The sequence below is a fragment of the Hippocampus bargibanti genome, linkage group LG16 (assembly GCF_051943395.1).
Source record: "Hippocampus bargibanti isolate YZ-2025 linkage group LG16, ASM5194339v1, whole genome shotgun sequence".
Lineage (NCBI taxonomy): Eukaryota > Metazoa > Chordata > Actinopteri > Syngnathiformes > Syngnathidae > Hippocampus > Hippocampus bargibanti.
The window spans coordinates 7,651,249-7,678,415 of record NC_142749.1 but is presented as its reverse complement, the minus strand read 5'-3'; the positions used below and the strand labels follow the sequence as shown (position 1 = coordinate 7,678,415).

The window sequence follows — 27,167 nt, the reverse complement described above, 5'->3', positions numbered from 1 at the left end:
TTGTCTTTAAATGCAGCTACTTTATCAGCCAACTTGAAGACACTTGTCATTTTCCCCTGAAGTGACAGGTTCATTTAGCAGGTTGAATATGTCGCACAAGTAAGCGAGCTTTGCGACCCATTCCTCGTCACGGAAATGCGCTGCAAGCTGCGACTTTTTTTCTGAGAAAAGTCTCTGCAGTCTCTCTCGTAATTCAAACACTCTGGAAAGCGATATCCTTCGGGATAACCATCTCATTTCTGTGTGTAAGAGAAAGCAAGGCGTCTGTGTTCAGCGTCCATCTCCTCACAAAGTTGCTTGAACAGGCGAGCAACAGATAATAAATAAAACTAAAATTATGGAAATGATTTATTCTTTCTCCGCAGCCCGGTACCAAATGACCCACGGACCGGTACCGGTCTGCGGCCCGGGGGTTGGGGTCTTCTGCTCTACAATTTATGGGATAATATATGAATGGATGGATGGTCATGGTGGTCTGTAATTTCGTGGGATCAATGAAATGAAAACACTTTTCGTTCATTACTGAACAATGTCCTTACAATAACATTTGGATTGTAAATGTCCCCACTGTGGGACGATCAAAGGCTTTCTGATTCTTTCTGATTGTGATTATTGGGGACGCATTAATATTTTTATTCCTCAGGTTGCATGATAAGATCCCCGTTGATATTGTATTTTTTCCTGTATTGCTGCAGTTTGCACGCGCTCGGGGAAATGCTCCAAAAGATGCGCAGAGGCGCACATCTACCCAGCAGAGGGCAACATAAAACACGTTTTTGGGGGCCTGAGAGGAAGTCCGCGTTTGTTTTGCACCTAAAATTCCTGATTGGTCCAAATATTCACATGACTACTTGTAATACCCAATAGCGATTGAGTCGATCCAGATTGTTGCTGTGGCATTTCAGAGACATCTGATAGCAGTTAGCTTTCTTCTGCATTTCATTATTTTACTCTCACACATCAAGCACGTTCGACCGACGCCTTGACAAATTTACGACACAAAATAGGTGAAATGAGAGTGGGGGTGTTGAGTGAACGTTCCTGAGACATAATCCACGGGTACCACCCCCCTTCCTCTTCCTCTTTGGTTAGTCTGTCATGCGGGCTCAGAAAACACTCGCAGCCTTTCCCATCTGTTGAGATAGTCCGAAGAAAATGGCCGAAGCAGTGAATAGTCCATCACCAACTCACGAGAGCGAAAACCATTCCTAAATTAGTTTGAAATAACCGCCCAAAAATTTGAATGTGAAGTGTACCGAATTCACTGGGTTAAGAACGATACAATCGAAACAATGGTGAATTATTCTAATTCCATTTGCGTTCAGATGGAAAATGTTCGTGCAATATCTACTTTTAGTATGTTGATAATGTTCAAAGCACATAAGTAAATGTAAGGAGATCTGTAGCGGATGTGGAATATACTGTATGACATCTATTTCCCTGTGCTGGCCGTGGTCCAATTCTAAAACACACGCACGCGCATGCACATTCACACGCGTGTGCACGCATGCATGCATGCATGCATATATACACTCACACACGCGCACTCACTCACGTTCGCGCTCGTTCACACGCGCTCGTTCACACACGCACACACACACGCACACACACATAGGCACACTAAAATTAAAGGGCCTCATACTTGTCCCGCCTCCGCCCCGCTCCCTTCACACTTACTCCACTAGATCACATATTCTATCTTCTGATTGGCTCTTATCTTGTGATTGGCAGCATGTTGACCCGCCTTCTTCTCGTTGCTCTGTGAGCCGCGGCTTTGCAGAGCGGATTGGAAACAGGAAGAGGACTCGAGGGGGGAGAAAAAGGGTACGGTGGAGAGGATCGGGTGAGACAAGGTGGTGAGGAGTGAAAGGGAGGTAAAAGGGTGCAGAGGGGTGTGTGTGGACCAAAGGACGGAAGACAAATAAGAGGTAAAGGTCGATTTCACACCGGCAACTTGATCGCTTTTCATTTACCTTTGCCACCTAGAAAGACACCGTTTCTCTTGTAAAGTGTACTGGTGTCTGAAAATAGGCGCACTGTGTGTCCATCCGTGCATTTCGATGTACCTGTTTGCATTTGACCAATTTCTTTTAGTCGGCCCTTTTAAATGCGCGCGTTGCGCGTGTTCGTGTGTTTGTGTATGTTCGTGTGTTTGTCATTGGAGTACACTGCACTGTGCTGCACATTCAACACGCACATGCAATGGATTCTCACGTGCAGAAGATTTACACGGACACTGGGTGTGAATTTAGAAGCTTAGTGGTGGCTGGCTGGGGCTCAACTATTGCAGCTGCTCAACTTAAACTGTTGAATATATATGATGGGTGGTGCAGTCATAAATAGTGACCAATCGATGTGTCCAAGTGTCCAATCAATGAAAAGGTTTATTCAGCCGTCATCTGTACTTCTTTGAAGGTGTCGGACATTTTGCTTCTTATCCAAGAAGCTTCGTCAGTAAAATAAAGTCTTACTGGTAGTTTCGGCCCTACATATGTCCCTACTGTCCAGACGTGGCGGTGCCGGACTCTGCTATGATTGGTCCCTGCTCTCAGGTTGGGGGGAGCAGAGGACTACTCCTTGCGGCTTCCTTCTATTGTCCTGATTGGCGACTGGCCTGATGACCCAATTTGCCCTGGTATCACCTCATCAGCATAACTAAGCCTATGTTGCCTAAGCAGTCTATTGTACGAACAATCCAAATTGAACCTCACCGCACCATGGCGGTTAAGGGAAGGATTTTGCTGTTTTATGAAAATACCTTCTTTTACTCCCCTTTCAAACCATCTATTTTCTTTCGCTAAGATTTTAACCTCATTGTCGTTAAATGAGTGGTTGCTAGCTTTTAGGTGCATATGTACTGCCGATTGATCTCTCCACGCATCTACGTGGACTGATACATCTATCTATTTGAATCTAATATAAAGCTGCCTTGCATGTCAATCTCTAGTCGTCAACTAATGCTTCCTTGAAAACCCATCTCTCTGATGTGCATACACAAACACATGCACGTGCAAACTGCAATGAACTCGTGAACCTGTGTCATTGTCTGCCATACATAGTTTTGCATCATATTGGCAAACGACACCCCTCCTTCTCGTCCTTGACCTTGCCTTGGTACATTCCAGTACCCCTCAGAGAGACGTGCTTTCTAAAGCATACAGCCAGAGACGCTGCCATGATAGAAGGGGATACAGAGGAAGGAGGAAAGCAAGCCTGTTGGTTATTTTTAGAAATGGCATTGATATGCAGCTCCTACTGTACATTCTCCCAATTGGCTGTCGTGCTTTTTTTTCCCCAAATACTCAATACAATCATACACTGTGTGAGAGAGATATCTGGGGCAGACTGTCTGCCTCATCCATGTCAGTACTGACTGTTGAAGCTCCTCGTGTTGTCTCCCTCTGTTCTCTCCGTGTCTGCTTCTCGTGTTAGCAACCCTGTAAGTCGCTGGAGACTGTCGTAGCCTGGTGCGGCCCCATCCTTCCTTTTATGGTACTGGATCAGAGTTAGCCTTCCTGCATGGGCACACATGCACAGTTGCGTCTCCGTGAGGGATGCATGCATGCATGCATGCCATATTGCTCTACAACACAAGCCAGCATTGTCAGGTTGTGAGAGGCTTACAAAATTTGTTTCATCAGGAAGTGATGAATAAAGACAATGTAATAGATCAGCATCAAATTTTCAACCGCATATACCGTTCTCCATCAGCTCACTGCTTTTACCCACATCTACTCTGTCAAAATTGCATATTCCTCGCTATAGGCCTTCCTATCAACTTGAGGCTAAATTATCATTGGTTGCCAAGGATACAAGGACACATTGTGCAGGCGAAAGGGGAGGGCGAGGAACCAAGATATCCATAAAGAGCATTTGTAAGGGCCAGTGTTTAAAAGTAACCATCCTAAATCAAGTTATGATTACAGCAAAGGCAATAAAGACTGAGTCACGTGGTCGAAAGATATGAGAGGATGTTTATTCATCTATCAAACACAACCACTCTTTCCTTCTTTCTGTGCTGATCTGATTCTTTTGGGAGAAAACGCTAACACATTGAACAATGCATATCATTGTGTGAATGGATGTGATGCAGGAGAAACACCATGCTTTATTTGAAATAAATTCACAATTGACAATGGTATTTCCTCACCCTCTCTGCTCTGTTTGTCTTTGCCAGAGAGTGGAGAGGTGGGCATGTCTATTTAAAGCCAGTTGAGACTGTATGGGTCTGCTGTATTCGCTATTTTAGACTGACTGACTGACTGACTTAGGGTGCATCTCCTCTTTTTGACTCATCATTTTTCATGCTAGGATTAAGGTGCTCAATATGTCAGTCAGTGACTTCATAATTAGGGACAGCAAAATGGCATTCAATACAAGGGTTGTATCAACATTTGTGTTCATGCTGACAAATATATTCATTTTGCTGTACTGATAATAAAATCCAGACAATTTTACAAGTCATACTTGTTTAGCATTATTTTTACTTTAAAATAACATACAACGGCATTGCACCTTACTCCTGAGATGAACAAAAATAAGTGATTTTTTTCTGCTCAATTCATATTCTGCAAACACAACATCAGCCAGAATGTCGTGTTTAGACTAGTGGGGATTTTGCAAAGAAAATGTTTGATGTGTCTTTCATTTTAATGACAGAGTTGACCAGATTCCCTTTGTGATGGTAGATTAGGAAAATAATTTGTGTTGCTTGTGAGCAATCATATTGGTTGTCCATGAATGAAAAAATGGTACAATTGCAATACACTATTCTTTGCTGAGTCTGCCGTTTTGAATGTGTTTGGGGTAGTCTGCACTCTTCTAATGTAACCCCCCTTGTTGCACGTGACATCATTTGGGCCTCAGAGCCAAATTCCAGATGTATGGAGCTAGCTCTGCACAGATGGGTTTAATATTGGTCTCACACACAACTCTGTTGTGTTGAGTCAAACTGGAGCTGACGATCAACTCCCCCTTGTATGTTTTTGTAACGAGAGTGTGCATTCCGCTGTGCAATAGTGAGACACCAAAGCAGATGGTTATATATGTAGTCAGTGTAAAGTTAAAGCCTCCCAAGTTTCAAGAACTGTGAGATGGGAATTCAAGCCAGATATCTTGTAAACTACTACAACAATGCTTTTTCTACATTCTAAATTAATCATTTTGAAGCTATAGCAAATAATTACTGGTAATATAACATAAAACTGGCTGTTTAACCTCTTAATTGTGGGCTCATACTAAATTACACATACACATAAATTACACACGATGCCCATTGCTCTCGCCTCCAACCGCCGTACGATGGCCCGTTTAGAGTGCTCGAACATGGTGAAAAGATTTTTGTGCTCGATATGGGTTGGCGAAGGGAGGGCATTTCAGTAGACAGGCTCAAACCGGCTCATTTAGTTGCGGGCGAGGACATTTCGCCGGCCCAGGTTCCACGTCGCGCACGCCCTCCGAAACGTCCAGCCTCACAGCGGCATGCCAGGGTTGAGTGTTGTTCCCCCACTCAGGTCTCACCCGGGTCACCTGCCCAAATAACGTCACCTCCACCACCGAACGAAGGACTGCGTCGTTGTGGCAGGCTGGTCAAGCGTCCAGCAAAGTTTTCACCTTGACTTTCCTTCTGGGTGTTCTGGGGGGGCTAAGTGGCGGGCACTAGGACCAGGCATCTCACCCAGCAGGTGCACAGGCGGGTGCGGGTGCATGTTACATATATTTCACTGCATTTTCTGTTTGAGTTAGATCCACTTGTTAGTCGTTGGAATAAACACGTCTCCACAATCAGTCGTGTGTGCTCCTTCCTCAATGGCTACAGTTCATGTTGTTGTTCATCTCAGGAGTAAGGTGCAATGCCGTAAGGTGCAATGCTTTTTCTACATTCTAAATTAATCATTTTGAAGCTATAGCAAATAATTACTGGTAATATAACATAAAACGATGGCTGTTTAACGTCTTAATTGTGGGCTCATACTAAATTACACATGCTACCCAAAAAATAATAATAAAACAAGGTTGCAGTGATGACAAGTTAATTTACAGGCAACATAAGTTTTTTTTTTTTCAAATGAGAGTTTTGTGGTGACTTAAAGCACCAAGCAGGCATTTTTTCTCGGCATGGTGCAGCTGTTTTAGGTCACACAGCAATCAATCGTATATAAAGTGTACACTGAATGTCGCTCAGTCATAATTACATGTGCATGGTTATATATTGCTGAATTCTGAATGCCTGTTGTGCCTTCTTTCTTTTCCAAGAATAAATCTAAATGAAATGGTCTTTACATGGCCTGAAGCCATAGCAGTAAAAGATGTCTGGCTTTCAGTTGCTGTAGCAACTGGGTAGAAATTGACTTTTGAAGAGCTTCCTCACTTACCTCATTCACCATACTCGGTAACACAGTGATGCTTCTTATGCATGGCTGCACGACACTTAACACACGATACACAAAAAAAAACAGTGAAAGGAATGCCTCTAAGTAGTGTGCATACACATACACACGCACAGGCACACGCACGCACGCACACACACACACACACACACACACACACACACACACACACACACACACACACACACACACACACACACACACATATACATACATGTGTATGTATAATGTGCAATAATAGAAATTAATGTTTAAAAAATGCACATGTCCGATGATTGAGCAAAAAAAAAAAAACCTCAATAACTGAATCATATGTTTTGTCTGTTCAGGTGTGAAGTGGAGGGCATCCTGAACACAGACAGACTGGTAATTACAGACATTTTTTTTGTTTTTGTTCTTGAAGTGCTTCGTATGTGCCTAAGGTACATTGTATAGATGCTCTAATCAAATTACACCTACTTGCTGCAAATGTCACAATGCACATTTGATCCAGTGGAGGAGTTGCATCCCAATGTTTTGAATAGCACTGTTATAGGTCTATAACTTAACAATTGTGGTTTTTTTCAAGTGAGGATGCAATTTGTAGTTGCAATGTGACATACTAGAGGTCATATCACAAAACCCAAATGCTGCTCAGTTGAGCAGTAGAGCAGTTTTATTTCATAGCAAGAATATATCAAATGTGTGATCAATCATTGAGAGCAAAACAGCTTGTAACATGTCTGTTGCAGGCTGCATGTATCACCCACCAGAGTTGTACTCAAGCCGCAAAACATGGCACTCCTATCCAGATGGAGGACCAAACAGAGGACAATGGGCTGCGGTAAACAGTCGGCCTTGGAGCCAAACACAAAGGTCAGTAACAGCATGACAATACGAGCAGATACTGAGACCAGAGAGTTAAAACAAGTGGGGTTGGATTCTGATAGCAACCATATTTTAAATATGAAAATGTCTCTATCGTGTCTTTGGCCCAATTTTGCTCTCATGCCACCACCAATGGCATGCTAGCAGCAGTTATAATGCCAACCTCTGTGATTTTAATTGAACATTGACAGCCAGTGACGCAGGCTGATTAACTTTCACGAGCCTATTTAAGAAGAAGATCTTAGCTCAGGTGCACTTGGGAGGGTGCAGTTTCAACATGAGTGAATGAGCTCACAGCATCTCCACTGAGAGAAGCCTCAGCGACACATCACGAGTGTACTGATGGATTTGAATCGTACTAACCACTTAAATATTCCATGCGATCAATAAATGAGAAGGAAGTGCAACAGGAGCGGCGAACCTTTTCTGGACTTTGTGAAAGTTAAATATGACTGCATGAACAATGTGTTTATCGGTTGCCGCAGGTGCAATGGAGGACGCATTCCAGCTGATCATCTCATCTCATCGTCAAGTCATCAATACCACAGGTAGTAAAAAAAGAATCAAACACAGAGCTTGCAACTTCTATTGGATGTTTAGATTTGAAATTGTGACTGTACGCATGGGCTGCTGTAGACACTATGGACACTCATCTCATGAACAAAGTCTAAACTGTTGAAAATAAATCAAAGTTTTTGCCCAGAGTTGGATTGAAACGTGCAATTTTAAACCTTGTTTCAAGCAGTTATTTTGTGATATTATTGAGCTTGCCTGGTTGTGGTCAGAATTGTTCAAGTACCATATTTTCCGGTGAATAAGGCACACCCAAAATCCTTCATTTTCTTCAAAAGATGACCCTGGACCTTCTACGCTGGTATGCCTTATATGTAAAATAATATTAAGCCACAACAGGTCTCGCAACGATTGTCAGCAGCCACCGACGTCATTTCCCCCTGTAGAAGAAGTAGTATGTAAGCCCAGCCTCTACTGTAGTACCTTATAATGTGGTTTTCCTTATATTTATAAAATTTGTATATATTTATTTTTATGTTTGGAATGTTTTTTTCATTCATTGAAGGTACGCCTTGTAGTCCGGTGCGCTTTATATATGGAAAAAAGGTTGAAAATACACCATTTACATTTACACCAAATACACTGGGGGTGTGCCTTATAATCCCGTGCACCGTATACAGCGCAAAATACTGTAAATCATATTGTCCTAAAATATACTGATGGAGAAATATGTTTTTGACTAATTATAGTGATACACAGTGGATATTTTTCTTTAAAATGTCATTTTTTTACACTCCTGGCTTGAATTTATCATGACTCTAACTTTTATGAAATCATACATGCCATTCAACCACGTTGTTTATTTTTAGTTTTCTTACAAACTACACACTACATGCATATTTTGTCAAACTACACCCACCACAATTGCCAGCATTTATATCAGACACCTTTGTTATATTTCCCACTTTGTCTGTGTTTTTTAACACAGATTTGTTTTCCCCCTTTTTGGATTTTTTTTTCATAAATTAAAGGTACGCCTTATACTCCGGTTCACCTTATATGCCGGTAAATATGGTATTACAAACCGGTAGTAGACTTATGAAAGCGGCTGTTATGAAGGTGAACCCAAATGTGGTGTCTGGTGAGTGGGTGGTTATTCTTTTGTCTTATATAGTCATTTGTGTGTAAAAGGCGCTTTTTAATGTTTTTTTTGCAATGATTATCTTCAATTCACCCCAACCATGATATATGTTAATTGGTCTGTTTGTTTTGCCAAGGGAGCAACGGATGGTTCCGTATGGCCAAGACAAGGGTTCCTCAAAGGGGCACAGGCAGTCTCTCCATTTTTGGGATAGTAAAGAACAACCATTTGGGGGTCAGTACTGGCATTACAACTCTGAGCGCTCATTCCACAACCGGGCTGGCACCAACAATGGTTATCTGACAAGACCAGGACAGCGCTATCCAAACTGGGACAGCAGTGTCAGCAACTCTTTGGTGAGGCCTTCAGAAGGGGTCTTCTGACGAAAGTATCTTTTCATGGGCATAAATGCTGTTTGTTGCTTAAGATGATGATGAAAGACTGGGATGTTTCTCGCTCTAGCACGCCAGTCCCCGTCTGCACCGCAACAACAGAGAGCTCCAGCTCCCTCCAGAAAGATGGGCTCCCTCAGACTTTCGCAGAACCTTCTCCGGTCAAATGATTAATGACAGGCCCGGGCTTTGGAAACGGCCAGCCTCTCACCAGCGCCAAGACCAAATCCACCAGCACAATTCACCCCCACATCACGAAACATCAGCGAGAGATGAGTGTCCAACCAAAAGAAGCCGGGACTCAGGTCCTGATCAGGTATATGGTGTTCAACAATCATTAATGTGACGGCTGAATGCTTCAGTCTTTGCCCCTGAGGAATAATCCCAAATGGCTTTTGATGTTCCAAGTGATAATTGTAGACTGAGTGGCAATTATGATGAATCAAGAAGAACGTGAAGTCGACAATACTCCAACCCACAGGGAAATTAACCATGCATTTTACAGTCGGGCAAAAGTGCTTTTTTATGGTGCCTTTGTTTAAGACACATTTGTTTGACCATCTTGATAACATACCGTACCATTATTTAGCCTTCTTAAACTCACTTGAATGCGGCATTCTGTTCATCTGAAAGAATACATGTCCCTCTATCCAGTCATCTCATCCTGGATCAAGGCATTTTGTTGCCCATCCACCACCCCAACCTCGCCACCACCACTGTAACCAAGACAACTGGAAGCCTCCTCATGACACGGCAAGTCCTAGTCACCCCTCTCACCACAGGACTTCAACAGCACAGCAACAGGTATACTCGCATATTTCTTTTGAAATTGCCTGGCATTTTAGATTCAATGTATTCTTTATACAGGAGACCTCAAAATCACGTGCTGGAGGACATAGCTTTTTTGACCTAACAGTTGAAAACCAAGGTTGCAGCAGCAGGGCTTCACATCTTGGAACCAGTTATCGAAAAAGGTCTTCACCAGCAGAACACACCCGTGTGCCTTACAGCCACCAAAATCCTCACGACCACCCACAGCGGCACACTCGCCAACTCAGAGCTGAACAGCACAAACCTTTGAAACACCCCCTTGAGGAAGAAGAGGACTCGATGAATCATCTCCGCAAGCAAAGCACAGTATGAAATGGTTCATTCGAATTGTAATAATTTTGGTGAATCGATGAGAAGTTTTCTTCAGACGTCATCTGTACTTACTTCTTTAAAGGTGTCAAACGTTTCGCTTCCTATACAAGTGGCTTCGTCAGCGAACTAAAAATGTTGCTGGTAGTTTTGGTAATATATATATATATATATATATATATATATATATATATATATATTCTTACTGTCCAGACGTGGCAGTGCCAGACTCTCACCATGGCGATTTAGTGATGGGATTTGCTATTTTATAAAATAGCTTCTTTTACTCCCCTTTTAAACCATCTATTTTACGATTTTACCCTCACTGTCGTCAAATGTGTGTTTGCTAGCTTTTAGGTGCATACGCACTGCAGATTGAGGCCCACTAGTATTATCCCTGCGATGTTGATAGTCTTTTTTGAGAATTTGTTTAGTCTCCCCAATGTATTGCTCTTTACAATTTTCATAAAACAGCAAAACCCTTCACTAAATCGCCATGGTGGGGTGAGACTTAATTTGGATCGTTTTCGTACAACAGACTTCTTAGACCACATAGGCTTAGTTATGCTGATGAGGTGATACCAGGGCAAATGAGGCAATCAGGCCAGTCATAGACCCCATAATCAGGCAGGACAATAGAAGTAATCAGTCAGGACAATAGAAGTAATCAGTGTAGCCTCAGGGAATAGTCCTCTGCTCCCCCCAACTTGAGAGCAGGGACCGATCATAGCAATCTGGCACCGCCACGTCTGGACAGTAGGGATATATATATATATATATATATATATATATATATATATATAGGGCCAAAACTACCAGCATTTTTTTGGTCGCTGACGAAGCCTCTTGGATAAGAAGTGAAACATCCGACACCTTCAAAGAAGTACAGATGACGGCTGAAGAAACCTTCTCATCGATGGACCACTCCTGTACGACTGAGAGCTTACACAGATGAATTTTGGTGAATGTTTGTTTTCCTGACCCGTTGGTAGTTTTAAGTCCCCATACACTTATTTCAGGGTTTTTGTGTTTTGGCGTTAAATAACTTGTTACCCTCACAGCCTTGAGCTTAAAACCTGTGTTATAAGAATAAGAAAATTCCCAATTTACAGCAGCAATGTTATGAACGGAAGAAAGTATAAGAACAAAGTATGTGCGCTGCTGCAAAGATAGCGCCTCATGGCGCCATCTTGAAGCCATAATAACACAATAACAAAATAATACAACACAGCGTATCCAACAGAGACCGCCATGCAATCGTAACAACTTTTCTGCATACCATACATCAAGTAGAAAAGAGATTGGATTTGGATTTGCCTTTATTAGTCTTGCAGTGGAGAAATTCACATTTCACAGCAGCAAAGTGATGAAAGGAATGAAACAAAATACATGAGCTGCTGTAAAGGCAGCCACTCTTGCAGCGCCATCTTGAAGTCAAAAGAACAAAAAAAAAAAACTAAATAACAAATAATATGACAAAGCAAAGACAATATGACAGCACAAAGACACAGAGAGTCATTCATTCTTAAGCACTTTCTGTACCCTCATTGTTACATGAAGCAGTTCTAGATGAAAGAGGAGAGGATCAAAGCGAATCCGGGACATCATGGTGGAATGTGCATGTCAAGTACAAGCTAAATGTTGAAAGCAAACACGCAGCTGTAGCATCCATTGACGAAAAGAGATTGTCTCATATCTCCTGTCCCACATAAATCCGCTTCAATTCCAAGCCGCAACAGTTCCACATACGCATCGGCGGTCTGGGCTGACGCTCCTTTCTTCTTATCGCGGGCTCCTCAAGCCATACATCCATCCAGCCGCAGACTGTCCAACGGCACCGACCTTTCCGCTGAACAAAGCGGGGCTGTGAAGATGCTGCCCATTACAGGTGCAAAAAAAGCACAGTGGCCCCAGAGCTGTCCAGCGATGACAGCCGAATGGCACCGACATTCCTCCCATTCAAAAACAGTACTGGCATATTCATGCTGCTGAAAAGGCGCAACCGCTCAGCGCAGTCTCCTCCTTGATGAATGTCATGGTCAAAAATGCTGAAAAACAATCCGGATCTATTCCACACGACACACAACCACACAAAGTGACAAAAGAAAACACAAAACAAGACAAAAACAACAACAAAACAGCTGCCTACTTGGGCGCCATCTTGGATTCTTTGCAAATCATAATTTCTTTCACGGGCAATCTCAGACCTTGAACATCTTTGAGATTGGACACAAAAATCCTATTTCCAAAGGTATTTGAAGAGAAGATGCAGAGTGGCAACCTCTTCTTTATGATCTATTTTCAGTTGAAGGCGTAATGACTGATTCTCCAAATACCGTATTTTCTGGTGTATAAGGCGCACCCAAAAGCCTTGATTTCCTTCAAAAGATCACCCCTGCGCCTTATACGCAGGTGCGCCTTATATGTCAAGTCATATTGAGCCACAAGAGGTCTTGCAACTCCTGTCAGCTCCCGACTCCATTTCCCCCTGTAGAAGAATTTATGTGTAACCCCAGCCTCTGCTGTAGCACCTTAAATAGAGATATCCCTTATATTTGGATAACTTGTATATATTTATATATTATATTTGGAAAACCTTTCATTCATTGAAGGTGCACCTTATACTCCAGTGCGCCTTATACACTGGAAAAAAATGGTACTTAATTTAATTGACTGTGTATCTATGAAACTGCTAAATAGATATCCATATTCACTTTATAGGTAATTCAGTGTAACATCAGAGGCATTTCAAGAGAGCCAGCCAAATTCAGAATTTCTGCAGAAGACTCCACTAAATACGCCCCCCTTCATTCCAGAGAGTCTCCTCACAGTGGACGTGGTAGCCCTCCATTACACCAAGTAGCCAGCAGCAGCCAACAATGTCTACCTGGCCACAGTGGGTCACCAAAAGTCCAGGGAAGCTCCACTCAGATAGCAAGGTTCAGCTCAACCTCAATCCCATCTCATTCATGCCCAGCGGGTCCCAAATCCAACTTTTCAGATGTCAAATACAAGGAGACCCCACAGCATCTCCGCTTGTCTCCGCACAGCAGCTCAAGAATAAACAAGCCAGAAAAGGAGTCTGATGCCCAAAAAACAGTTGGACGCTTACAAAATGATGAACTGGTAAAGAGAAAGAGGAGGGATGATGTCACAAAAGCAAGGAAAAAGGCTGAAGATAGAAAGAAACGGAAGAAAAAAAAACAGAAATTAGATGAAAAAAAGAAGAAAAGGGATAAGGCAGCAAGGAAGGAAAAGAAAATAACCCTAAAAGCTAAAAACACAAAGAAGGAAATTTCTGACTTGTCTCTTTTTTCTAACTCTTTGGAAGAGGAGCATCTTTCCACCGATGAATGTTTTCCTCCTCAGGGTACTTCTCCTTCACATATGCTCCAAAACAAGCATGAAAACTCACCCCCCATGAGCCTGACCAGCCTGAACTCAGCCTCATCTCAATCAACCAAGGGACCAAAACCCAATAATCCGCTGCATTCCCTTTTACACGAAGCCTTGGACCCTCCCATTGCAGCTTGTTCTGTGAGCATCAAGCAATTGGCTCAAGGCAAAGGGCAAGGAGGACTTCTCCATGCTCCCTATCTCCAGCCCGTGGGTGTGATTGGAAATGGTGAAGTGGGAGAAAACCTTGCTAACACTCCCCCTGTGCTCAGCTGGCAGGGCTCACCGGTATCAGACGTGGGAGACGACGATGACGAGATGGAAAAGGGGATAATAAGCAGACCCGCCCTCCAGCCCGACTCCATTCAATGTTTTTCCCTTTTGCCTTTAGAGGACGAGAATATTAATGTTGGATTTCAGGGTTCAGGTGAAAGTAACCCAGCAGATGGTTCAGCACCTCCCGATCCACCAAGTACAACTATTGTTGAGAAGAAGAATGAAAGTCGAGAAAAATCCACCTCTCCGCATCACGAGCTCCATCATAAAGCAGGTCTAGATGACGTCTTCAAGAGCCTGGCAACGTTTCTCAGTGGCCAGAGGACCGCGTATCGAGGGGGTCCATTTGGGGGTTCTCCTGCTTTGACTGCTGATGGGGTTAAGTTTGCTTCCTCTCTTGCTCGGGGACAAGATATTACCTGTCACCAGCAACAAGATCCTGCACTTGAGTCACACCCAGCATCATCTTCAGACACTAATAGTCAGTGTCATTTACTTTTGGAAAAGTGCAGCGAGGTGGTTGACTGTGAGCCCATTACAGACACCCCCACAGGCAAGATAGAGCAGCCCGATATTAAAGACAGGCGAGTGTCTCCCGATGAAAACATCCAAACCGCAAAAGATGTCTCTCTTTTGGAGCACTCGCTCAGAGCAGAATTGAGACTAACCGCGACCCACACCACCTCTTTGGACCACCTCCTAGTCTCGAGCAAAGATAATAGGCAAAAGAATGCAGGGAGAAATCACCAGCTGCGGGCCAAAGTTAAAATAAAGAAAGAGAAAAGCACCGTCAGCCCCCAAACTAAACACAGACGTAACAAACACAAATCCCCTCCCATCAAAGACGTGCCCAAAAAGCGATTGAAAGTAGAAAAAGCAAAAGCAAACATCATAAAAAAGATGACAGGTGATGTCAGCGTGCTTGGAAGTGCTGTATCATCGGGAGGCGGGATCTCTGCTACTAAAAAAAACACAAGCTTGTTAGCACCTCTCACCGCATCCAAATTGTGTACTAGTACCCCAGTGAGTGCATCTCTTGACCCACTCAAGCTGAAAATGTTGTCCATGGGATTTAACAAAGAGCTGAAGGTCCTCTTGGTGAAGATGAAACTCGATGGCACACGCACGTTCAACACCGCTAAAGTGGAAGAGCAGAAAATCCCACTTTGTCAGATCACGGTGCAAAACACAGCCGTCGATGTGGTGGAAGCTTGCAAGTAAGCACCACCCCGTCCACCCCGCCAAAGATATATCTTGACCTGAAAGAATAATTCTATCGAGTCTCACGCTTTTACTCCGTTCTTTTTTTATCACAGGGGGGCAAAAGTTCAGGAGAAATTCAAGGAGTCGTACCTGCTTCCTTCCCTTTCTGTGAAACCGCAACTTTCCAATCAGAATCCCATTCCTCGGGAAAAGCTCAACCCTCCCACGCCAAGCATCTATGTGGGTCCAAGTATCAAGCATCTCATGTTTTATTCAGTCGTAGGGCCTCCATTTTGCACTTGGGATTTAACTGACATTCTCACGAAAGAATAATATGTGATTTGGGAGTTTGGCTATTAGTGCATTGTAATATTCATGCACACACCAAATATTTGAAGCAATCTAAAATGAATTCAACATATAGCGCTCCCGTAGTTTCTTGATGTTACTAAATGTAAAATTTTGGATTGATCATGCAGCTGTAACCAATGCTGTCAGGCGTGAGGCCGCTTGGTATTGTCATAACAATCACATTGGAATGGTAAAATACAGCACATTCAATTGCACAGTATCAGTCGTTCAATTTCTCTAGTGGTGTTTGCAGTTGGAGAGCAGGAGGGACGCATTCTCACCAGTCCTGCTTCAGTTCTGCACCAATCCCAAAAATGCAGTGACTGTCATCAGAGGCCTCGCCGGTTCACTCCGCCTCAGTGAGTTTATACACAACACAAATTCTGAGTATGCCGAGCCAATAGTTGCTCTTTATTCTTTGTCATTAGTGTGTGAAAGCCTACAGTGCAAAACATGCAATCCCTTATCCAGTCATGTCATTTACTTTAATACTCTTTATGTGTGTATATACTGTAGATACACATGCTAATTAGAGACAATTTTACAAATTAAAGCAAGATCTAAGATAATAACAAGAAGGACTGCGTCTTTGAAAAATTGTCTTCATTTTGGGAAAGATCTAAGTCAGCGCCTACCCACCAACCTATTTGAAAGTTGGGTACAGATCAATGGGAAGGCGGGCGTTTTATACCCATTTGACGTCAAAGCCTTCCCTTATACTTTTGTAGCATCTCTTGTTTATTTATTTCTTTATTTATAATGTAGCCTTTAACATAAAGCCCAATGTCATATTCCCACAAATGAATGCAGTGTGGCAACAGGTTTTCACCTCAAGTGAAAAATGATCAAGAAACATCACATGCAAATGTTACTATTTGCTTTATTTTTTTCTTTATGTGAGACCTTGGCTTGTTTTCCACCAAATCTCTGGTGGAGGCCAATGCAGAGCATGCCGTGGAGGTGAGGACTCAGGTCCAGCAGCCCGCTGATGAAAACTGGGACTCCCGTGGCTCCACCCAGACGTGGCCCTGCGAGAGCAGCCGCTCACATACCACCATTGCCAAATACGCTCAGTACCAAGCCTCGAGCTTTCAGGACAGCCTGCAGGTAGGCGTTTTATCTTGGGGCATCCACACATGTGTTCATCAAGCACGCAGTGTTGAGCTTGATGTTTTGGTGTGTGTTTTTGTTTCAATGAATGTGTGCTGAAGCATTTGGTACATCATCGAGTGCGATAAGTTCATTCTGCAAGAAAAACAAATCTTGTGTCAGTTTTGCCTGTCATTCCCAGAGCACTATTTTAGGTGATTTTGACCATTATAAAACTTGATTTTATCTTCCTCTGCAGCCATAAAAAAGTTTGAAAATAGTATCGTAATATGCACCCTACACCCCTGGGTTGTTAATTCAAGTGGAATGTAATGATGGACAGACTTGTTGCCATTGACCAAACTTCCAGCTTAGCTCATATCGATGTTTTATATAGGAGGAGAAGGAGAGTGAGAATGATGAGAAGGAGAGTGACAATGAAGAAGAGCAAGCTAACCCCTCTAACACGTCATCCACTGCTAAAGCATCGACTAGCGGTAAAGGCAACCCAGCCTCTAATGACATCAAAGCAGCTTCTGCACCCCCTTCCAGTAAAAACACTGCCGCCAACACACCCAGGTGACCACAAAATAAACCTGCATTTATAAACAATAATAATCATAATAAATTTTGAGTTTTCTGATATTATGACTTCATCATTCCTTCCCAGCTCGGAACTGAAGTTTGTTGGAAAGATAATCAAATTTGGGACCAACATTGATCTCTCAGACCCGAAACGGTGAGTTCATAACACTTCTGCCGAATCAAGCAAGGACAGTAGTGATTTCACTCCATCTGCCATATTTCTCGAAGGTGGAAACCCCAGCTCCAGGAGCTGCTCAAGCTGCCAGCGTTCATGCGAGTGGAGTCAGTCAACAACATGCTCAGTCATGTCGGTCACACAATCCTGGGCATGAACACTGTCCAGCTCTACATGAAAGTTCCAGGCAGCCGGACACCAGGTATTTAAGGAGCTCTGTTGACTTTGCGTTCTGTTTTGTGCAAATATCTGCACTGATGACCAGTCGGCACTTGGTATTAGTGATCCTATTGTACAATAACCATTGGTTTCACTTTTGCTTTTTTTAGTTATTAAAAAAACCTCCAGAGGGTAACTCATTCACTGCCATTCACAAATTTATTCGGGTGTTGAAAATATGACATAAAGCACCATTCCCAAATGTGTTCGGGTTTCTTTTTTTCTTGTTCTGGTGCTGATAAAGAGCTGGCCATGGCCTCTGCCAATGTTTTTTTTTCCTTTCCACAACGGGGCAACATTTCCCTTTTTTCAGTGTTAGCGCTTTGTTCCAACTTCAGCTGTTGTTAAAACGCTACATAAACCAATATGTATGTATTGCATTGTACTTTGGCCAGCCACCTTTGTTTCAAGCTCATATAACTCAAGGCCCATATAATTTAGGAATTTACTCTTTTTTTTCTTATGAAAGAGGAGAGTGTCAGGTTTCTTACGCTGCATTGACTGCTTATGTCGTCCTAAAAGTCAATATTCTGTGGGTGCTGGAATTTGAGTGACAATGACCCTGGCACTGGGGTGGACACATTTTTGCACATGTCTGACAGTGAACGAATTAAATGGGAAGTATTGGACCCAAATATGTTGCTGTAATGACAAGTCCTCCCGACTTTGTAATCGACTTATCTTCACCGTCAAAATGGCTGATTTATTCGCCAACTGATTTGGGCTCAGTAAAAGAAATCAGTGTACCTCATTTGGATTGAAGGTGCTATTTTTTTCTTCTGTCAAAATACACATTTATTATATAATATAACATTTACAAGACTAAATGGCAGATGATCCCAAATATCCAAGCTCTAAGAGCTGGTCTGATGATCTCATCCATTTTACCTCCCAAACCTGCTTGCAGGTCACTGTACTTTCCTTTGTAGGGTTTAGTTAATTAGTGACTGTTTCATCACTAATACTTGGTTTGGCCCTTTTTTATTAGATGAAAAAAAACTTACAGCATCCTCATCAAATTGAGAAAGTTGAAATGTCAATCCTCAGCAATTTGATGAGAAGTTTCAAAAGTGTTGCGATGTCCTCAGGTCATCAGGAGAATAACAACTTCTGCTCAGTCAACATAAATATTGGGCCTGGTGATTGTGAGTGGTTTGCTGTCCATGAGCACTACTGGGAGGCTATCAACACATTTTGTGAGAAGTGAGTCCGAGGGTTTTGTGACGAACAGAAAACATGTCCCAAATGGTCATTTTCCTAAAATGCACTTGCGCCTCAGGCATGGAGTAGACTACCTCACAGGCTCCTGGTGGCCAGTTCTGGAAGACCTCTACAGTTCCAACATCCCCGTGTACCGTTTCGTTCAGAGGCCAGGCGACTTGGTCTGGATCAATGCCGGGACTGTGCACTGGGTCCAAGCAGTGGGCTGGTGTAACAACATCGCCTGGAACGTGGGCCCTTTAAACGGTAAGTCGTGTGAGCCAGCCTGTTGAAAAAAATAATTACACAGCTGCTGTATCGTAATCTCTTTCTCAATGTACACATTTTTTAGTTTCTTTTCACTTATCTTGACACCATGTGTGTTTGCCCTGTTTTTTCTTTTGATTAGCATACCAATATCAACTCGCCCTGGAGCGATACGAGTGGAATGAGTTGAAGAAGGTGAAGTCAATTGTTCCCATGATCCACGTGTCCTGGAATGTCGCTCGCACCATCAAAATCACAGACAATGACACCTTTAAAATGATTAAGTAAGTTTGTTGTTGGCGCTGATTGTTTTGTTATTATTATCACATGATGTTCTATAATCCACCAAGCGGTACAGTTTGGCTCAGGATGTCACTTTTTGGACTTTTTTTTAACTGTACCTGCTAGCAACAGTGATACAGGAGTATAGAACTAGACACTGGATTATTTTTTTTTTGCATGATCGATATAGAGCAGTGACTTCCTGAGTACAATGAAAATTGAATGGAGAGAACAAGTATAAATATAGATGTCATAATGTACTGAGATGAGCTAGACCAAGCTATACTGCAAGGTGGAAATGTATAGTTGAAATACTCCGCTCTGTTCCTCCTCTGCCAGGCACTGCCTACTACAGTCCATCAAGCAAATCCAGATATTGAGGGAACAATTGGTGGCTTCAGGAAAGAAAATCTGTTATCAGAGTCGTTTAAAGGATGAACCGGCTTACTACTGCAATGAGTGTGACGTCAGTTTCCCCATTTGATCATTCTCCCCCAATGTTGGCACCTGTGTAGTCGTGTGGGTCATTGACCTTTTGGTATTTATGCAGGTTGAGGTGTTCAACATGCTGTTCGTGACCAGTGAACATAGTGCGAAAAAGACCTACGTGGTCCACTGTGAGGACTGCGCCCGTGCTAAGAGCCCAAACTTGACAGGAGTGGTGGTGCTGGAACAGTATCGAACGGAGGAGTTGATGAAAACTTATGACAGCTTCACACTGGTCAGTCTCATCAATTTCTATATTGCTAGGGAGTGAAGGGTGCTCACCACAAGCCCGACATTCTTGCACCATCGTCAGAAACTATAGCGCCAATGTTTGCATTAAAAAAAAATCCCATGAGGAAGAGCCTTTTTTTTTACAAAATAGTGGAAGACTAATCATCTTCACTTTGGAGGCCTGACAATTTTTAATTTTGGTATTTGTTTATTTATTGTGTGGAGTCTGGCGGTGATCTCCCTCCATCCTTCCTCTTACTACCTTGCCCTGGAACAGCTCAGCCCTTCCTTCGCTATTTAATCAAGCTGGAGAACAAAAAAATAATAAACCACTGGCCTCTCAGAAGGCTCATTTAGTGATCCTTGCCGGCACTCAATCATATTGTGTCAATTTATTTTTTATTTTTGGCAAAAAAGGCATAATATCCAATTTAGGCGGACTAAACATATTTGTCTTTTGGGGGTTAATAACACCTTACGATAAACAGTAGTTTTTTTTCCGGCTTAAAATGTCTGATGATAGTGGACTTTTATTTGGCTAAAAAGTTCAGGTGTTTTACCTCATAATACTACATGGTCCTTTTTTTTAAGGACCATACCATACAAATGCGCAATGCAAGCACACATTCGCAAAGAAGAATTTGAACTCTGCATTTTCCCACAGTTACACTGATGCCCGAACCAGTGGACGACAGTGGCGCTCCTCTACCAATCACAAAAGTAACACAACCAAAGGCCTTTACATAGCTGGTCGTTCAAAAATAAATAAACAAATAAATAAATGCAGACAGACAGACAGACGAGATCCAAACCATGGAGATTTAAACGCCTTACTATGCATGGTCGTGTTTTTGGGCTAAACACGCCTGACTATACATGGTCGTTTTTTTGGGATAAAAACGCCTGACTATACATGGTCTTTTTTTTCGTGATAAAAACGCCTTACTATCCATGGTGTTTTTTTTCCGCTATAAACGCCTTTCTATACATGGTTGTTTTTTTGGGCTAAAAATGCCTGACTATACATGATTATTTTTTTCAACTAAAAACGGCTTACTATACATGGTTATTATTTTCGATTAAAAACGCCTTAATATACATGGTGGGTTTTTTTTCGTGATGAAAATACCTTACTATAAATTGTGTTTTTCTTTTCCGGCTAAAAACGGCTTACTAGCGATGGTTGATTTTTTTTCGTGATAAAAACACCTTACTATACATGGTGTTTTTTTCGGCTAAAAACACCTTACTAGACATGGTCTTTTTTTTTCGGCTAAAACACCTTACTATACATGGTTATTTTTTTACTACAAACGCCTTATATACATGGTGTTTTTTTTCGGCTAAAAACACCTTACTATACATGGTCGTTTTTTTCGGCTAAAAACGCCTTACGATACACAGTTGTGTTTTTTTTCAGGCTAAACACGCCTTACTATACATGGTGGCTTTTATTCTTGCTAAAAAGGACTTACTATACGTGGTCATTTTTTTGGGCTAAAAACGCCTTACTATACATGGTCTTTTTTCCGCTAAAAACGACTTACTATACATGCTGTTTTTTTTTTTTTTTTGGGCTTAATATACATGGTTGTTTTTTGAGGGCTAAAAAAGCCTGAATATCATGGTCGTTTTTTGGGGTCGAAAAACGCCTTACTATACATGGTCATTTTTTTTTCTCCAGCCTAAAAACACCTTACTATACATGGCCGTTATTTTGGGCTAAAAATGGCTTACTATACATGGTCTTTTTTTTCTCAGCTAAAAATGCCTTATTATACTTAGTGGTTTTTTTCTTGCTAAAAATGACTTACTGAACATGGTTGTTATTTTGGGCTAAAAACGTCTTACTATACATCGTCTTTTTTTTGTGCTAAAACATTTTCCTATACATGGTCGTTTTTTAGGCTAAAGCGCCTTATTATGCATGGTCGTTTTTTTCACCTAAAAACGCCTCACAGTACATGGTCTTTTTTTTTCGGCTAAAAAGGTCTTACTATACATGGTCTTTTTTTTCAGCTAAAAACGTCTTACTACACATGGTCGTTTTTTTTCACCTAAAAACACCTCATTGTACATGGTCTTTTTTTGGGGCTAAAAAGGCCTTGTATTATATTATATTATATTATATTATATTATATTATATTATATTATATTATATTATATTATATTATACATGGTCGATTTTTGGGGCTAAAAAAAGCCCTACTATCTTCTTCTTCTTTTTCTTTCGGCTTTTCCCATCAAGGGGTTGCCACAGCAAATCAGTGTCCTCCATCTTTAGAGGTTTGATCCGCATGTTTGTTTTGGCCAAGCTTTTACGTCGGATTCCCTTCCTGACACAACCCTCTGTATTTATCCGGGCTTGGGACTGGCACAAGAAAACTTATCAGAATCAGAATCATCTTTATTGCCAAGTATGTAGGACACACAAGGAATTTGTTTCCGGTAGAACACGCTGCACTAGTATCGTTGTCAAAAAAACTGCTAAGTGGCACTATACATTTCCATGTGGCCCTTTGTGGCTACAAAAACAAGCAACTTACTCAGTAAAAGGCTCCCATACACAAAATGGTCATCGGCACAGCAACATCATTCAAAAAATTCCTTGTAAGACGTCACTGAGATCCCATAGCCGACACAGGTGATGTTTGGCGTGCACTGAGATGAAGTTTCTTACTATACATAGTCTTTTTTTCAGGCTAAAAAACGCCTTACTATACATGGTCGTTTCTGGGGTTAAAATGCCTGATTATACATGGTCTTTTTTTTTCGGCTAAAAACGCCTTACTATATATGGCGTTTTTTTTTTCAGCCTTAAAACGCCTTACTACTTACGTTTTTCAGCAAAAATCGCCTTACATTAGGGGATTGAAGTGGTTAAAATGCCTAATGATACGTGGTCTTTTTAGGGGGGGTAAAAAAAAAACGCCTTACTATCCATGGCCATTTTTTCCGGCTAAAAACACCTTATTATATATGTGGCCTGTTTTTTGGCAAAAAAAGTCCTTCATATACACTGTCCTTTTTTTCGGTGAAAAACGCCCGACTAAACATGATCGTTTTGTGAACTAAAAATACTTTATGTTACATGTTTTATTTTGTTTTTTTTTTTTTCAGTTAAAATTGCCTTACTGACTGACGTGGACTGCTTTTTGGGGGAGCTAAAAAGTCCCTAACCCCCATATTATGTTGAAAAAAAATATGTAGTGGGTGGTTTTTACCCGAATGTAAAAATCCCCACAAAACAGTCAAATAATAGGTGACAGCAGCAACAACTGTTTCTGAGATGTTATAAACATACTTTAAAAGAGAGACCAAAAAATTCTATCCCATTGGAATATTTTAGAACCGTTTTGAGGAAAGGAAAAGTTGAACATGAAGTGAATTGTTGATTTGACTTATTCAGTCGAACATGTTATACTGCACCTGAGCTTGTTTTGCTTTTTTCTCACCCTTTAGGCTCCATCACCCTTATCGAAATGAGGATGTCATCATGGCGTCTTACAGCCATAAACAAAACTAAAGGTAGAACAAATGTGTCCTTGAAGGCAATCGATTTCTGCAAGCATTGTGAATCAGCCAATCAGCGTTTACTCTGTTGTTTACATCACACAAAAAGGTAAAGCTACTCAGCCAATCTAAGTACAGCTCACTGTCTTCCCTATACCAGCTGCCGATTGGAATTGTGCATTGAAATAGAATGACTAGAATGGTAAATTTCATGGAAAGGATAAAAAAGGTAAGCACTGTTTCAACGGAAAATCAGGTTATACAGTATACATTTGACGGACTCTGCTGTGATTTGAAAAGCATCAAGTAGCCAATTTTATGTATCAATTCAGGTACTTTTATGCAAATTCCGTTTTCTACACCTTTCTAGTTATTCTATGTCCATGAATTTGCTGTGATTCTATTGTACCAGCAGAGGAAAATCGCTTTCACACGGGAGAGGTAGCTGATTGTCACATTTGCGTCATATTGATTTCAGTTTATTGATCTTTCAGGTAAACTTGAACATTTTACTCATGCCTGTAAACTTTGAGGTGCTATCTACTCCAATGTATTAATTGTCAGAGCAGTTAAAAAAAACACGCTACCAGCCTGGAAGTATACACCACATTGGCCTTGCAAGCTGTGAGAAGTTGTAATCATAGTGGACAACTATGCGATGTTTTTTCTTGACAAAAAAAAGAAACAAATGGCAAAAAAAAAATAATAGTAACATTTCTCTAAAATACGGGTTTGTTAGAGAAATAAAATGGCTTCATAGTATGGTATCAAATGGTCTATTTAGTCTGTGATGCACCTTAAAACAAACATGGTGTGGATTTTCTATTTCATTCTTTGCTATGAGAACATAAGACCAGTTTTATACCTCTGTGTGTTTCCTGGTTTTTTTTAGATTTAATGAAGGTAAATAACTAACTGTACATTGATAATGACTATGGGATTAAAAGTAGGGTGCGTAGATGAAGAACAGCGGAGGGGATAACTTTTTTAATGATCAAAACACTCTGGGAGACAAGAAGGCCACCCATTACAGTACAGAATTTGTCCGGTGCTACTCTTGCATGCAAATTCACTAATTATACCAGTATATGGTGAGTAGCATTTTTGCTTTTTTGCATGTTGCTGTGCCGATGACTATTTTGTGTTTGGGAGCCTTTTACCGAGCGAATTGCTTATACTGTAGCCACAAAGGGACACAAGTCTTCTTGTGCCGGTCCCAAGCCCGGATAAATAGAGGGTTGTGTCAGGAAGGCCATCCGACGTAAAAGCTTGGCCAAAACAAACATGCGGATCAAACCTCTAAAGATGGAGGACACTGATTTGCTGTGGCGACCCTTTGAAGGGAAAAGCCGAAAGGACAAGAAGATATGTCACTGGCGATATAACAATGTGTAAGGGAAATATTCTTGTCTCATCATAAGTTCTTCAAGTGGCATTGTACACATAAAAATTGATAAAGGTTGTATCGTCTTAACCGGAATGTGGGAAAGGCCCTTTGTATAACATAACATTTTAAATATGATTGATCCCCACGCTGTTATTCCTCTACGCATAGCAGATCATGTACATATTTAATCTGTTTTCTGGGTTACTGAAATAGTGAAATTGTCTGGAATCCAATTTTTGCAAATGGTCAAATTTGTCATCTTGGGTCTCTTGTTTTTGTTGCTGTTGGGAGAAAAAGCTGTCTTGAACTTTTCTGATTTACTCTCGGTTTATTTACTACACTGGGAATTTGCTCCTACTTTTATACCTCTGTTTGTTGACATTTTGGGTGGGGGGTAGCAGAGAAAATTGTAAATTGTGACGTTATTTATACTGTACATGCTACATATTTATTGCATATCAAATAGTACTCATTCATGGGGTAACAAGGTATTTATGAGATGAGGAACGGTGTCGACATGGATTGGGGAAGAGCTTGGAGGGGTCAGAGGGCCCTTGGTGCTAGATCCCTTTTTGCCTCTGCGCCCCTTCAACTGTCACATCGCGATGGTAAATAAGCAGCGATAAAACTCAAGCCAACCTGCTGGTGCTTCGGGAACATTTCAACACAGTTTACTGTAACTAAAATCAAACCTATGTACTGTATTTAACTCATCAATGTTTTTTTTTTATTAACTGTGTGAATTTCATCATGTCGTGTGGCTATATTGGTGATTTTATGAGCATTAATAGCTGTAGTTGTAACGCTTGACACTTTTTGCAGATTTCTAGGGATGTGACTTAACGGCCAAGGTTTGATTTTCTGTACGTGTGTGTCTCTTGTCCTCATCCTGGATTATTATTTGACAGATGTAATGTTTTGTCTCTCTCTCTCATGATGTTCAATTTCTGCTGCACTTCAAAATAGGACATGTAGAAGAAAAACCTGAGCCAGACCTGTCTTAAGCCCCTCTGTGATATTTCTGTGACATATTGTATTGTATTGACAATAAAAAAATGTTTTGATAAATTATTCAACAATGTAGTCAATGCATGACTTATATTTACTTCTACTACGATACACTGCAGAAAAACATATGTAAGGACAATAACGTGTTACCGGCATCACCGGTCGCAACACACCCATTATAGACTGTTTCCTTTAGTAGCATTTCAGTAGTGCTACGTCTGAATCAATGCACCGCTGCAAAGGTAGTGTGATTTACTACATGTCCACTAGAGGACGCCGATAGCCAGGAAATAACTTGTGACTTGAAGAAACTTAAAAAATACTGTCATTAAACGGTTTGAATTTTTACTATGAACGTGTGGGTTCATGGTAAACTCAAATTGCAATATTATTTGCTATTTTTGCGAACGTTGGAGCTGTCCAACCTTTCTTAATGATGTTCATCTATTCTTGAATAACACAAAAATATATTTGCTTATGCTACAGATACAATGTGCTAGCTCTGGCCAGTATGCTTTTATCACTAGCGGCTATTGATGCTATGATTGCTTAGTCACTTGCAAATCATGTGACGAGCCAATCATCGTTTGCGTAAACTCTGACGTTTCCAGTGCCTTACAGCAGGCCTTTGGTTGCGAACTCAAACTCCTATCGGTAAAGCAACAGAGTCATAGACATCACATTTAATGCGACAGGGCCCGCAGAACGGATTGTGAAGGCGTCCAGGTAGATTTCCGACCCTGGTAACAAATGATGGCTGAAATGTGATTGGTTGAATGCTTAAATACGAAAACACAAAATGGGGAAGCACCATAACAACAACAGGGGAAAAGCAATGAAAGGAAGCTGAAAGACAATTTGGAATTATTTAATAAAAAATGATGGAAAAATTATAATTGACATTAGTCTGTAATTCAGATTTGTTAGTCCCTCAGAGAAGGCCTTGCATGCCTCCACTGGTTTCCTTTATGGTTATGAGATCATATACCATCACCACAAACGCGCACCCAGTATCTTTGTCATCTATTGTTAACTTTTTTTTCTTCTATTATTAACA

General features: G+C 41.4%; 1 protein-coding gene across 1 annotated transcript; it reads left to right on the top strand.

Annotated features, from left to right (window-relative positions):
• Nucleotides 1–1,794: 1,794 nt before the first annotated feature.
• On the top strand, nucleotides 1,795–26,173 carry LOC148886279 (uncharacterized). Its single transcript, XM_089017262.1, has 21 exons — nucleotides 1,795–1,928; nucleotides 6,719–6,755; nucleotides 7,121–7,244; nucleotides 7,742–7,804; nucleotides 9,047–9,266; nucleotides 9,373–9,618; nucleotides 9,957–10,106; nucleotides 10,170–10,439; nucleotides 13,164–15,331; nucleotides 15,431–15,557; nucleotides 15,922–16,027; nucleotides 16,570–16,775; nucleotides 17,155–17,336; nucleotides 17,428–17,496; nucleotides 17,571–17,719; nucleotides 18,825–18,939; nucleotides 19,016–19,203; nucleotides 19,346–19,487; nucleotides 19,825–19,951; nucleotides 20,036–20,206; nucleotides 23,665–26,173. The coding sequence occupies exons 3-21, from the start codon at nucleotides 7,126–7,128 to the stop codon at nucleotides 23,686–23,688; spliced, it is 4,842 nt and encodes a 1,613-aa protein (XP_088873388.1). The 5' UTR covers nucleotides 1,795–1,928; nucleotides 6,719–6,755; nucleotides 7,121–7,125; the 3' UTR covers nucleotides 23,689–26,173.
• Nucleotides 26,174–27,167: the final 994 nt, after the last annotated feature.

Bases quoted from the DNA above. Each gene is read 5' to 3' on its own strand.
- LOC148886279 (XM_089017262.1), top strand. From the start codon at position 7,126: ATGTATCACCCACCAGAGTTGTACTCAAGCCGCAAAACATGGCACTCC. The intron at 16,776-17,154 runs GTAGGCGTTTTA...TGTTTTATATAG, and splicing joins GCTTTCAGGACAGCCTGCAG to GAGGAGAAGGAGAGTGAGAA. The intron at 19,952-20,035 runs GTCAGTTTCCCC...GTATTTATGCAG, and splicing joins ACTACTGCAATGAGTGTGAC to GTTGAGGTGTTCAACATGCT.